Source organism: Scardinius erythrophthalmus (assembly GCF_964197995.2).
Source record: "Scardinius erythrophthalmus genome assembly, chromosome: 12".
In the NCBI taxonomy this organism is placed as follows: Eukaryota; Metazoa; Chordata; class Actinopteri; order Cypriniformes; family Leuciscidae; genus Scardinius; species Scardinius erythrophthalmus.
The window spans coordinates 775,527-789,166 of record NC_138232.1 but is presented as its reverse complement, the minus strand read 5'-3'; the positions used below and the strand labels follow the sequence as shown (position 1 = coordinate 789,166).

The window sequence follows — 13,640 nt, the reverse complement described above, 5'->3', positions numbered from 1 at the left end:
ACTATTTATTATAACTGTATGTACACACACACACACACACACACACACACACACACACACACACACACACACACACACACACACACACACACACACACACACAATTTTTATTCATATTTTCAAAAGATCTAAATATGTCAACAAGTAGGTTAAAGTAGGTGCAACTACAGACTCATTCCGGCGCGATCATCGTCACACAATCTTAGTTCCGCGTGACATTCGTTCCACGGCTCGAGTGCCAGAAGCGAACCGGGTCATGAGTGCCGATAATTCCCGATCCGATGTTCTTCTGCCGTTGCGGAACCTCAGTAACTCGGTGAGATGCAGCAGAGATCGAGTGAGAGGTATGACGACATCCTTACTCTTTATTTCACCACAGACAAACTGTGTTGTTGTGACGGCTAACGGCTAACTGTGTTCTGCGCGATAACAGTCCGATATAACGTTAAACAATATATTAAACTCACGCACTCACTCTCACACACACACACACACACACACACACACACACACATGTCTGGTGCACTATCTTTGTGAGGACTCTCCATAGACGTAATGGTTTTTATTCTGTACAAACTGTATATTCTATCCCCTTACACTAACCCTATCCCTAAACCTACCCATCACAGGAAACATTCTGCATTTTTACATTTTCAAAAAAACTCATTCTGTATGATTTATAAGCTTTTGTACCCATGGGGACCTCAGTTTAGGTCCCCACGGTGACACGAGTCCCCATGAGTCTGTGTGCATTCAGGTTTAAGTCCCCACCGGTGTAGAAAAACATGTCCTCACTCACTCACTCACTCACTCACTCTCTCTCTCTCTCTCTCACACACACACACACACACACACACACACACACACACACACACACAGATACACTCTGACTGACTGACTGACTGACTGACTATAATGTGTGAAGCTCATAGTGTTTATTACAGTTTTTCTCGATTGTTTACACACATTTTCTGAAAGCATGCCTCATATTCTCAGAACTCTACACACAAATCAAAAAACACACACACAATGGGCAAAACCCCTCAATTCTCCTGCAAAATGAAACTTTACATTCAAAACAATGTTATTTCTTCTCAAATAGTATTTTGTTTTCAAATGACACACACAAACCATCATATGAATAGACATTTATAAGAACCAGTTGAACACTGATGTGCTCAGTGTAAAACACTATGATGAGTGTAAAACACTTCTTCTCCATTCATCATAATGACTTAGGCCTTTTTTTTGTTCAGTGTTACACTTACTACAGACAGTACATACATAAGTGTGTTGTAAAATATCTGAGAATATAGTTTTTATACTCAGAACACACAAATACACGGTAACAAATATATTTAATTTTTCCCACAAAACAATGCACACAGTGTACATCCCAACCAACACAAAGCTGCACATACAGTGGTCTACATACAAAACAACAGAAGAATTGACTGTATACAGTTACAGTAAAAAAAAAAAAAAAATCCATTGTTGGCATCCATTGCTCATTGAAGAGCTGACCTGTTGAAGAGCTGACCTGTTGAAGAGCTCACCTGTTGAAGAGCTGACCTGTTGAAGAGCTCACCTGTTGAAGAGCTCACCTGTTGAAGAGCTGACCTGTTGAAGAGCTGACCTGTTGAAGAGCTCACCTGTTGAAGAGCTGACCTGTTGAAGAGCTCACCTGTTGAAGAGCTGACCTGTTGAAGAGATCACCTGTTGAAGAGATCACCTGTTGAAGAGCTCACCTGTTGAAGAGATCACCTGTTGAAGAGATCACCTGTTGAAGAGCTCACCTGTTGAAGAGATCACCTGTTGAAGAGCTCACCTGTTGAAGAGCTCACCTGTTGAAGAGCTGACCTGTTGAAGAGCTCACCTGTTGAAGAGCTGACCTGTTGAAGAGCTCACCTGTTGAAGAGCTCACCTGTTGAAGAGCTCACCTGTTGAAGAGCTGACCTGTTGAAGAGCTCACCTGTTGAAGAGCTGACCTGTTGAAGAGCTCACCTGTTGAAGAGCTGACCTGTTGAAGAGCTCACCTGTTGAAGAGCTGACCTGTTGAAGAGCTCACCTGTTGAAGAGCACACCTGTTGAAGAGCTGACCTGTTGAAGAGCTGACCTGTTGAAGAGCTCACCTGTTGAAGAGCTGACCTGTTGAAGAGCTGACCTGTTGAAGAGCTGACCTGTTGAAGAGCTCACCTGTTGAAGAGCTCACCTGTTGAAGAGCTGACCTGTTGAAGAGCTGACCTGTTGAAGAGCTGACCTGTTGAAGAGCTCACCTGTTGAAGAGCTGACCTGTTGAAGAGCTCACCTGTTGAAGAGCTGACCTGTTGAAGAGTTCACCTGTTGAAGAGCTGACCTGTTGAAGAGCTGACCTGTTGAAGAGCTCACCTGTTGAAGAGCTGACCTGTTGAAGAGCTCACCTGTTGAAGAGCTGACCTGTTGAAGAGTTCACCTGTTGAAGAGCTGACCTGTTGAAGAGCTCACCTGTTGAAGAGCTGACCTGTTGAAGAGCTCACCTGTTGAAGAGCTCACCTGTTGAAGAGCTCACCTGTTGAAGAGCTCACCTGTTGAAGAGCTCACCTGTTGAAGAGCTCACCTGTGGACCTTTTATGCTAAAGCTCTGACTGCTAATTGTAAAACTGTGTGTCGGGTGTTTGCCCATGTGATGTCAGTCTGAATGGCAGTGTGTTCCTTGTGAAAACAAGAGATTTTCTGCATGAAAATTGTGCCAAAAGCAGAGAATTGTGTGTAGTGTTTTGAAAAAAGTGTGTTTTAGAACTGCAATCTGAGTGTAAAGCAGGAATTGTGCTTGTAGTTTAGCAGAACTGGTTCAGGAGGTTGGTGAATGAGTTACATGTTGTCGTCATTGTGTCTCAAGTACCAGAAAATGTGTGTAAACAATCGAGAAAAACTGTAACACTCTTTATGTTTTCAGATGGAGAGTCGAATGAATCCAGCGGGACGTTCAGCTTGTCAAACTTCTGGGAGATTCTGAGTTCAGTGTTTGTGACGATCTTAATGTGAATATGAATGTGATTATGAATATTATTTATCTGCGCAGTGACTTCACTCCTGTTCTTCTCATTTCACAGATGATGCTGTAAAAGCAACGTCTCAAGAAGCAACAAAACTCAGTTTAATCTTCTCGAAGCCACCGACAGAGGAGGTGCGTACTACTGACCTTTGACCCTCTTCAGAGCATCAGACTGACCTTTGACTCTCTTCAGAGCATCAGACTGACCTTTGACTCTCTTCAGAGCATCAGACTGACCTTTGACCCTCTTCAGAGCATCAGACTGACCTTTGACCCTCTTCAGAGCATCAGACTGACCTTTGACTCTCTTCAGAGCATCAGACTGACCTTTGACCTTCTTCAGAGCATCAGACTGACCTTTGACCCTCTTCAGAGCATCAGACTGACCTTTGACTCTTTTCAGAGCATCAGACTGACCTTTGACCCTCTTCAGAGCATCAGACTGACCTTTGACTCTTTTCAGAGCATCAGACTGACCTTTGACTCTCTTCAGAGCATCAGACTGACCTTTGACTCTTTTCAGAGCATCAGACTGACCTTTGACTCTCTTCAGAGCATCAGACTGACCTTTGACCCTCTTTGGAACATCAGACTGACCTTTGACCCTCTTCGGAACATCAGACTGACCTCTTCAGAGCATCAGACTGACTTTTGACTCTCTTCAGAGCATCAGACTGACCTTTTCAGAGCATCAGACTGACCTTTGACCCTCTTCAGAGGATCAGACTGACCTTTGACCCTCTTCAGAGCATCAGACTGACCTTTGACTCTCTTCAGAGCATCAAACTGACCTTTTCAGAGCATCAGACTGACCTTTGACCCTCTTCGGAACATCAGACTGACCTCTTCAGAGCATCATATTGACCTTTGACCCTCTTCAGAGCATCAGACTGACTTTTGACTCTCTTCAGAGCATCAGACTGACCTTTGACTCTCTTCAGAGCATCAGACTGACCTTTGACTCTCTTCAGAGCATCAGACTGACCTTTGACTCTCTTCAGAGCATCAGACTGACCTTTGACCCTCTTTGGAACATCAGACTGACCTTTGACCCTCTTCGGAACATCAGACTGACCTCTTCAGAGCATCATATTGACCTTTGACCCTCTTCAGAGCATCAGACTGACTTTTGACTCTCTTCAGAGCATCAGACTGACCTTTGACTCTCTTCAGAGCATCAGACTGACCTTTGACCCTCTTTGGAACATCAGACTGACCTTTGACCCTCTTCGGAACATCAGACTGACCTCTTCAGAGCATCATATTGACCTTTGACCCTCTTCAGAGCATCAGACTGACTTTTTCAGAGCATCAGACTGACCTTTGACTCTCTTCAGAGCATCAGACTGACCTTTGACCCTCTTTGGAACATCAGACTGACCTTTGACCCTCTTCGTAACATCAGACTGACCTTTGACCCTCTTCGGAACATCAGACTGACCTCTTCAGAGCATCATATTGACCTTTGACCCTCTTCAGAGCATCAGACTGACTTTTGACTCTCTTCAGAGCATCAGACTGACCTTTGATTCTTTTCAGAGCATCAGACTGACCTTTGACCCTCTTCGGAACATCAGACTGACCTCTTCAGAGCATCATATTGACCTTTGACCCTCTTCAGAGCATCAGACTGACTTTTGACTCTCTTCAGAGCATCAGACTGACCTTTGACTCTTTTCAGAGCATCAGACTGACCTTTGACCCTCTTCGGAACATCAGACTGACCTCTTCAGAGCATCGTATTGACCTTTGACCCTCTTCAGAGCATCAGACTGACTTTTGACTCTCTTCAGAGCATCAGACTGACCTTTTCAGAGCATCAGACTGACCTTTGATTCTTTTCAGAGCATCAGACTGACCTTTGACCCTCTTCGGAACATCAGACTGACCTCTTCAGAGCATCATATTGACCTTTGACCCTCTTCAGAGCATCAGACTGACTTTTGACTCTCTTCAGAGCATCAGACTGACCTTTGACTCTTTTCAGAGCATCAGACTGACCTTTGACCCTCTTCGGAGCATCAGACTGACCTTTGACTCTTTTCAGAGCATCAGACTGACCTTTGACCCTCTTCGGAACATCTGACTGACCTCTTCAGAGCATCAGACTGACCTTTGACCCTCTTCAGAGCATCAGATTAATGCTGTCTGTCATCCAGGGCTGTTGTATTTGACCTTTTGTCGCCTGTAATAGTGTTGCTCTGTTTCTCACTCCAGGACTGTGCAAAAATAGCTGAATGTGTCCAGAAGAGTGTGTTGACCTTGTCCACCGTTTACTTCTGGTTACCAAAAACCCAGGGTAACTATACCACTAACACCACTAACACCACAGCATTATAACGTGTAATGAGCTCAGCAGTGAAAGGTTAGATCTGCACCTGACTTGCTTATGCAGAGTCAGGGCTGAAAACCTACCATGCTCTTTAGGTATGTGTTCTAGGAATGTTTTAGTTTTCTCCATGTCTCTTCTCCACGTCTGACGTGTTCTTGTGTTATGAAGCTTTGTAAAGCACGTTGGTCAGCTTCGGCTGTATAAATTGTGCTATATAAAAAAACTTTGACTTGACTTGAAAGTCCTTTATGTCAGGACCACTATCATCAAATACGATTGACAGTTAGCATTAGTGTTGCACGGTGTACCGATACTTCAAAAGTATCGCGATACTCGGAAATTAAAAACGTCACGATACCTAAATTTATCAGTATCGATACTTAAAAAAAAAAAAAAAAAAAAAAACGCCTCCCTATGGACGTCTGTGTTTTTTTCCTGATGCACGCAGCAAAGAACCTGCTGCTGTCAGTGTCATGTGACAAAACACTACAGCGAGATGACTGCATGTGCGAGCACAAGTGGTCCACGTCTCCACGACTCGTTGAAAAAGATGATGCGAGGAGTGACATATGGAAGTATGTTGCCTACCTTGCTCTGTTGCACGGTGCACTGATACTTCAAAAGTAAATCGGAAATTAAAAACGTCACGATTCCTTAATTTATTAGTATCCATACTTCTAAGAATGACCGCGTTCCAGATTTGTAAGGCCGGCGACACACTGGCTGCGTGTCGTGCCCGTTTTTATTTCGGCTCCCATGTTAACTGCCTGCGTGACGTACGTGTCTGGGCGCAGCTCGAGACGCGCGGAAAACGCGTGCCTGCTAGAATAGAACCGACGCCTATTTTTCACGCGTCACGCAAGCATGTTGGAAGCGTTAATTCCCAGGCAAAATAGAATAGGAAAATATGTTTCTATGTCATTTTGACACGAATACATATTAATAAATGACATTTTGATGGTTGAAAGTTTTGACAATACAATATAAATGTAATTAAAAAAAATATGATCGATTTTCAAATATTGCACCTCTCAATACAGAACGAATTATTCTGTAGCCTATTTTGCCGTCAACACTGCCGACGTTGTCTTTGCTGCTATATTCCACAACTCTCTCCCCACATGTCAAATATATCACCAATGAGGCTTATCATATGTTACCAATATTAAACATTGTTTAATATAATCGCTGTTCATATTTTTATTCAAAGTTCAGAATCAAGATAAAGCTCTTATGTTTCTTATGATAAATGAGATAATGCTGCTAAATTTATAAAAAAAAATTACCTTGAATGTCATTGCTCTAATTTATTTTTTATATTTTTATATTTCATATTTTGTTCAAATGTTTAATATATCTGCTGTTCATATGTTCATCTATTAGTGTGTTATATGATTAGAATGTTGTCCCGGTTTTAAAATAAAGCACAGCAATGATATTTGAGAGTGTTTCTCCCTTTTCAGGAAAAGTATCGAAAAAGTATCGAAATCGCAATACTTGACTTGGTATCGGTATCGAAACAATAATTTTGGTATCGTGACAACACTAGTTAGCATACAGTTTGGATTAGCGGTATGGTTCAGTTCTGGGCAGCCTAGCGGCAATAACCCTCCTCAGGGTGAACAGAACAGAGCCAACATGAATGTATTCCAGATATCATTAATTCAAGATTTTAAAGCACTACATAATTTGAGAGTTTATTCAGATTCGAGGGGAACAGAGTGCCAGATCCTGACTGGGACAGGAGGAGCTGTGGAGGGAGGAGGGTGATCCGCTCCTGAGAGACGCTGCCGATAATACTGACGAGATTATAGATGTTTACAGTGATAGAGTCGTATTCCTGTAGAGACGTGTATCAGCTGAGAGTCACTGATGCGAGCTTGACTAGCGTGACCTGCCAGAACTGACGCTACGCCTGATGCTTGCTTTAGGAGTGACGCTGAGAAAGGCGGTGCGAGACGCGACGGTGGAGGTGCTGGACGAACTCCTTCAGCTGATGGAGGTCATTCTCTCCTCTCCTGTGCACAGGTGACCCTACCTGACCACACCTGACCACACCTGATCACACCTGACCTCACCTGATCACACCTGACCACACCTGACCTCACCTGACCACACCTGACCTCACCTGACCACACCTGACCCTACCTGACCTCACCTGACCCTACCTGACCTCACCTGACCACACCTGACCTCACCTGATCACACCTGACCCTACCTGACCTCACCTGATCACACCTGACCTCACCTGATCACACCTGACTCTACCTGACCACACCTGATCACACCTGACCTCACCTGATCACACCTGACCCTACCTGACCTCACCTGATCACACCTGACCTCACCTGTTCACACCTGACCTCACCTGATCACACCTGACCTCACCTGTTCACACCTGACCTCACCTGATCACACCTGACCTCACCTGTTCACACCTGACCTCACCTGTTCACACCTGACCTCACCTGACCACACCTGACCTCACCTGTTCACACCTGACCTCACCTGATCACACCTGACCACACCTGACCTCACCTGACCACACCTGATCACACCTGATCACACCTGACCTCACCTGTTCACACCTGACCTCACCTGATCACACCTGACCACACCTGACCTCACCTGTTCACACCTGACCTCACCTGATCACACCTGACCACACCTGACCTCACCTGATCACACCTGACCACACCTGACCTCACCTGACCTCACCTGATCACACCTGACCTCACCTGATCACACCTGACCACACCTGACCTCACCTGACCTCACCTGACCACACCTGACCCTACCTGACCCTACCTGACCTCACCTGACCCTACCTGACCTCACCTGATCACACCTGACCCTACCTGACCTCACCTGATCACACCTGACCTCACCTGATCACACCTGACTCTACCTGACCTCACCTGATCACACCTGACCTCACCTGATCACACCTGACCCTACCTGACCTCACCTGATCACACCTGACCTCACCTGATCACACCTGACCTCACCTGTTCACACCTGACCTCACCTGATCACACCTGACCTCACCTGTTCACACCTGACCTCACCTGTTCACACCTGACCTCACCTGATCACACCTGACCACACCTGACTCACCTGTTCACACCTGACCTCACCTGTTCACACCTGACCTCACCTGATCACACCTGACCACACCTGACTCACCTGATCACACCTGACCTCACCTGTTCACACCTGACCTCACCTGATCACACCTGACCTCACCTGATCACACCTGACCTCACCTGACCACACCTGATCACACCTGATCACACCTGACCTCACCTGTTCACACCTGACCTCACCTGATCACACCTGACCACACCTGACCTCACCTGATCACACCTGACCTCACCTGTTCACACCTGACCACACCTGACCTCACCTGATCACACCTGACCTCACCTGTTCACACCTGACCTCACCTGATCACACCTGACCTCACCTGATCACACCTGATCACACCTGACCTCACCTGATCACACCTGACCTCACCTGATCACACCTGATCACACCTGACCTCACCTGATCACACCTGATCACACCTGACCTCACCTGATCACACCTGATCACACCTGACCTCACCTGATCACACCTGACCTCACCTGATCACACCTGATCACACCTGACCTCACCTGATCACACCTGACCTCACCTGATCACACCTGATCACACCTGACCTCACCTGATCACACCTGACCTCACCTGATCACACCTGATCACACCTGACCTCACCTGATCACACCTGACCTCACCTGATCACACCTGATCACACCTGACCTCACCTGATCACACCTGATCACACCTGACCTCACCTGATCACACCTGACCTCACCTGATCACACCTGACCTCACCTGATCACACCTGATCACACCTGACCTCACCTGATCACACCTGATCACACCTGACCTCACCTGATCACACCTGACCTCACCTGATCACACCTGATCACACCTGACCTCACCTGATCACACCTGATCACACCTGACCTCACCTGATCACACCTGACCACACCTGACCTCACCTGATCACACCTGACCTCACCTGTTCACACCTGACCTCACCTGTTCACACCTGACCTCACCTGATCACACCTGACCTCACCTGATCACACCTGATCACACCTGACCTCACCTGACCTCACCTGACCTCACCTGATCACACCTGACCACACCTGACCTCACCTGATCACACCTGATCACACCTGACCTCACCTGACCTCACCTGACCACACCTGACCTCACCTGATCACACCTGACCACACCTGACCTCACCTGATCACACCTGACCTCACCTGACCACACCTGACCTCACCTGATCACACCTGACCACACCTGACCTCACCTGATCACACCTGACCTCACCTGTTCACACCTGACCTCACCTGATCACACCTGACCACACCTGACCTCACCTGATCACACCTGACCACACCTGACCTCACCTGACCTCACCTGATCACACCTGACCCTAGGGCTGGGCGATATATCGCATGACATTGTTATGCGCATCTCGTCAGTAAAGCCGGTTCCTTGATTAGTAGTAAATCGCCATCGCCGGCCTTCAGATGGAGCATTCACTACACAGAGCCGCAGTTCACTGACAAGCTGAGCCATATCGCATTAATTAGCACGGACATATCACCTGCGATATTTAATGCGATATGGCTCAGCTTGTCAGTGAACTACGGCTCTGTGTTGGTTCGCCCAGCCCTACCTGACCCTAACTCACCTGTTCACACCTGACCTCACCTGACCACACCTGACCTCACCTGACCTCACCTGACCACACCTGACCTCACCCAACTCATGTTTCTGCCCTATAGTGCCGTATATCCCAGTGAAATGCTTCTGGAACAAGAACAAATGTGGGCGGGGCTTGATTGTGTCTGTTGGGAATTGATTGGATAGAGACAGAGCGCATTTAGGCCACGAATCATGTTGGTTCTGTCTTTAAACGCTCGTTTTTTGGGGTCGACAGTTTATAAACACTTATTTCTGTTTTTTTTAGCTTGTTTGCTGTACACTTTGTCACATAACAGCTTTTAAACATTGTTTTGTTTTTTGTTATAAGTCATAAATGGCGAGGAGGCAGCTTCACACAATACAAACTCAATGGAGATGGTTGGATTGTTTCCCCCCCCGATGGGCGTGGCTTTCAGATTATGGGTGTCGCTCTGTCTCTATGATTGGATGGTTGAATGGTTGTGGTTTGCTATTGGCTGATCTCATGTGAGTGACAGGTTGCCCCGCCCACATCATCAGAGAAGAGAAGAGATACTGCAAGAGGAACTTATTCTGATTCAGGATTAACACACTAATGATCATGATGTGTGTGTGTGTGTGTGTGTGTGTGTGTTGTCCTCAGTCTCTCGCAGGAGCAGCTGATGTCGACTGGAGGAGTTTGGGCCGCGTGTGACAAGTTTAATCAGCTGCCAAAAGGTCAGAGGTCAACCTGGAGTTCAGGCGCGTTCATAACCAGAAGGAGAACTGTATTAGTGTCCACGAGATCGTTCTGTTTATTCTCAGATTTGTTGTCTGTCGCTTTAAATGCTCGAGCTCTTTAAAGCAGGATGAATTCTGATTGGCTGATAATGTTTTTATCGTTCATCAACTGGAGAAAAAAATACGATATCATTCCTCTGCGTAGTTATTGTTATAGTTGTGGTGTGATTCAGTTCTTCTTTATTGCTGAACCCACAGATTTTGTCACTTTTGATATTTAATGCACATGCGAATCAGTGGATTTAAAGTAGCCGTTAGACTCTCCTATCCCGTAGCTCAAACAGAAGATCACGGCGCTCGCAACACCAAGGTCAAGGTTCGAGTCCCAGGAAATGCATGATCTGATAGAACGCTTTGGATAGAAGCATCTGCCAAATCCTTAAAAAATGCAATGTAAATAATATGAAACTTATGTTTTATTACAAATTCCTCCATGACTGCAAATATACATTGATCGCTCATTTATATAAAACCAGAACTGATTTGATTTTACTTCATAATTGAATAATCTGCCTCTTTTGGAGAAACTGAACATGATTTTGAGAGTTTTCTCAAACGCCAACGCAACATGATCTCATATTCAGTCTGGAGTAATGATGTTTTAATGTTTCTGAAAGAGTCTCTTCTGCTCACCGAGACTGTGTTTGTGTGATGAAAAATACTGTAAAAACTTTCCTGTGATCAAAGCTGAATGTTCAGCATCATTACTCCAGTCTTCAGTGTCACATGATCCTTCAGACTGATTGTGTGTGTGTGTGTGTGTGTGTGTGTGTTCCTCAGATAACCGCAGTGCAGTGTTGTCCGTCTTGACTTCATCTGCTGGTTTGGTGAAAGATGCCCTGGAGGAGATGGAGCAGGTCAGAGAACATCTACAACCGTCTTATTGCCAATACATCAAGATTGTTTTCAGTTGTAATACAGTAAAGTGTGCGAGAGAGAGAGAGAGAGAGAGAGAGTGTGTGTGTGTGTGTGTGTAATATTGTGCATCAGTATTAATAAGCGATTGCTGGTGTTGTTCTGCGTGTCTGAACTGCTGTTCTTCAGGCTCTGGCTGAGACTCAAGACCCGTTTGCTGACGTCTTGCCTGATGATGATGAAGAGGATGATGAAGGAATGGGAGGCCGTGGGAACCAGGACACGTACTGGTCCCCGTCGGACCGGCTGCTGGTGTGTCAGTGTCGGGGTTTGATGAAGGCGTCCGGAGCGAGTCTGCGTAAGCTCTCCTCTGCGGTGCGACACACCGGCGCTGTGGAGACCGAGGAGAACATCACACAGCTCGACGACCTCGCGGACGCCGCTAAAGACATCAGTCCGAGGTGTTTCTAGCAAAATATCAATCAGAATATTAAAGTCCCCCTGTAGTCAATCAGTTTATCCCTTAAAACTCATCTTTAATCACCAAAATGACATATTTAAACTTTTTTCCTTTAAAAAAAGTTCTTTAGGCCTCAATATCTTGAATGTAACTCGACACCCTCGCCTCATTTAGTATGTGCGGTTCTATGAATATGCAAATGAGCCCCGCCTCCACTCACTCCCTCAGCTCAGAGATCCGCTGGTTGACGATCACACGCTGATCTGATTGGTTACAAGGTAGTTTGTGACGTCAGAAACACCAGCGATGCTGGATTTCACCACAGGGGGACTTTAATATTTAAGGCTTGAAGTTTGTCTTCATGCTGCAGTTTATTCTGTAAGATATAAATAAGCGAACACAGTTTGTGACATTTAAGGACTTGATTTGATTGAATGAAGTTGAAATGTTTTGAATGCTTCTAATCATTTAAATGTTTGTTAAAGTTAGATTTTTTTGTAATGCAGAAATAATTTTATTCTTCAAGGGTTAAATTGATCAAAAGTGACAGTAAAGACATTTATAATGTTACAAAAGATTCTATTTCAAATAAATGCTGTTCTTTTGAACTTTATATTCATCAAAGAATCCTGAAGAATAAAATGTATCAGTTTCCACAAAAATATGAAGCTGTTTTCAACACTGATAATAATCATAAATGTTTCTTGAGCATCAAATCCTCATATTAGAGTGATTTCTGAAGGATCATGTGACACTGAAGACTGGAGTAATGATGCTGAACATTCAGCTTTGATCACAGGAATAAATTACACTTTACTGTATATTCACATAGAAAACAGATGATTTACATTAGAATAATATTTCACTGTATTGTTTTAAACATAAGAGACTTTAACAGATGACATCACTCTACCGTTTGAGTTTAGTGGTCTTACATGATGTTTAACACTGATAATTAAGTCTCACAAGTGTGTGTTTAGCCCTCCAGCGGTGTGTGTGGTGTGTGTGGTTCTAATCGCGCACCCGCCCTGACAAACCCTCTCCACACACGTTAATCCTGATGATACAGTGTGACAACCGTGATAATGACCTCTTGCTGTGTGTGTTTTCAGCGTTGACGACCTCGCCCTCAGTCTCTACCCCCCCGTGGACCGCCCGGCTGTCAATCATAACGTGAGTCTCAACAGATCGTATAACTTCATCACGCACATGAGACGTGTTCAGACTCCCAGATTCATTTCCCAGTTTCATCATATTCATCATATTCATCATATTGTTTCGGCTCAATACTGATGCGTCTCCAGGACACAGGTGTGCCGGCTCATTAGTCATGAGTGACAGGTGCGTCCTCGTGTACACCAGCAGTCAAAAGTTCTGGAATCGGTAAGATTTGTAATGTTTTTAAAAGAAGTCTCTTCTGCTCACCAAGGCTG

The 13,640-nt window shown here is 45.2% G+C and overlaps 1 protein-coding gene across 1 annotated transcript; it reads left to right on the top strand.

The window, feature by feature from the left end:
- Window positions 1-209: 209 nt before the first annotated feature.
- Window positions 210-13,500, top strand: LOC308699097 (cyclin-D1-binding protein 1 homolog; the record flags this gene model as incomplete). Its single annotated transcript, XM_081379685.1, has 9 exons — window positions 210-344; window positions 2,936-2,995; window positions 3,093-3,166; window positions 5,252-5,333; window positions 7,298-7,394; window positions 10,756-10,829; window positions 11,673-11,749; window positions 11,937-12,208; window positions 13,320-13,500. The coding sequence occupies exons 1-9, from the start codon at window positions 257-259 to the stop codon at window positions 13,498-13,500; spliced, it is 1,005 nt and encodes a 334-aa protein (XP_081235811.1). The 5' UTR covers window positions 210-256.
- Between the last annotated feature and the right edge of the window lie 140 nt (window positions 13,501-13,640).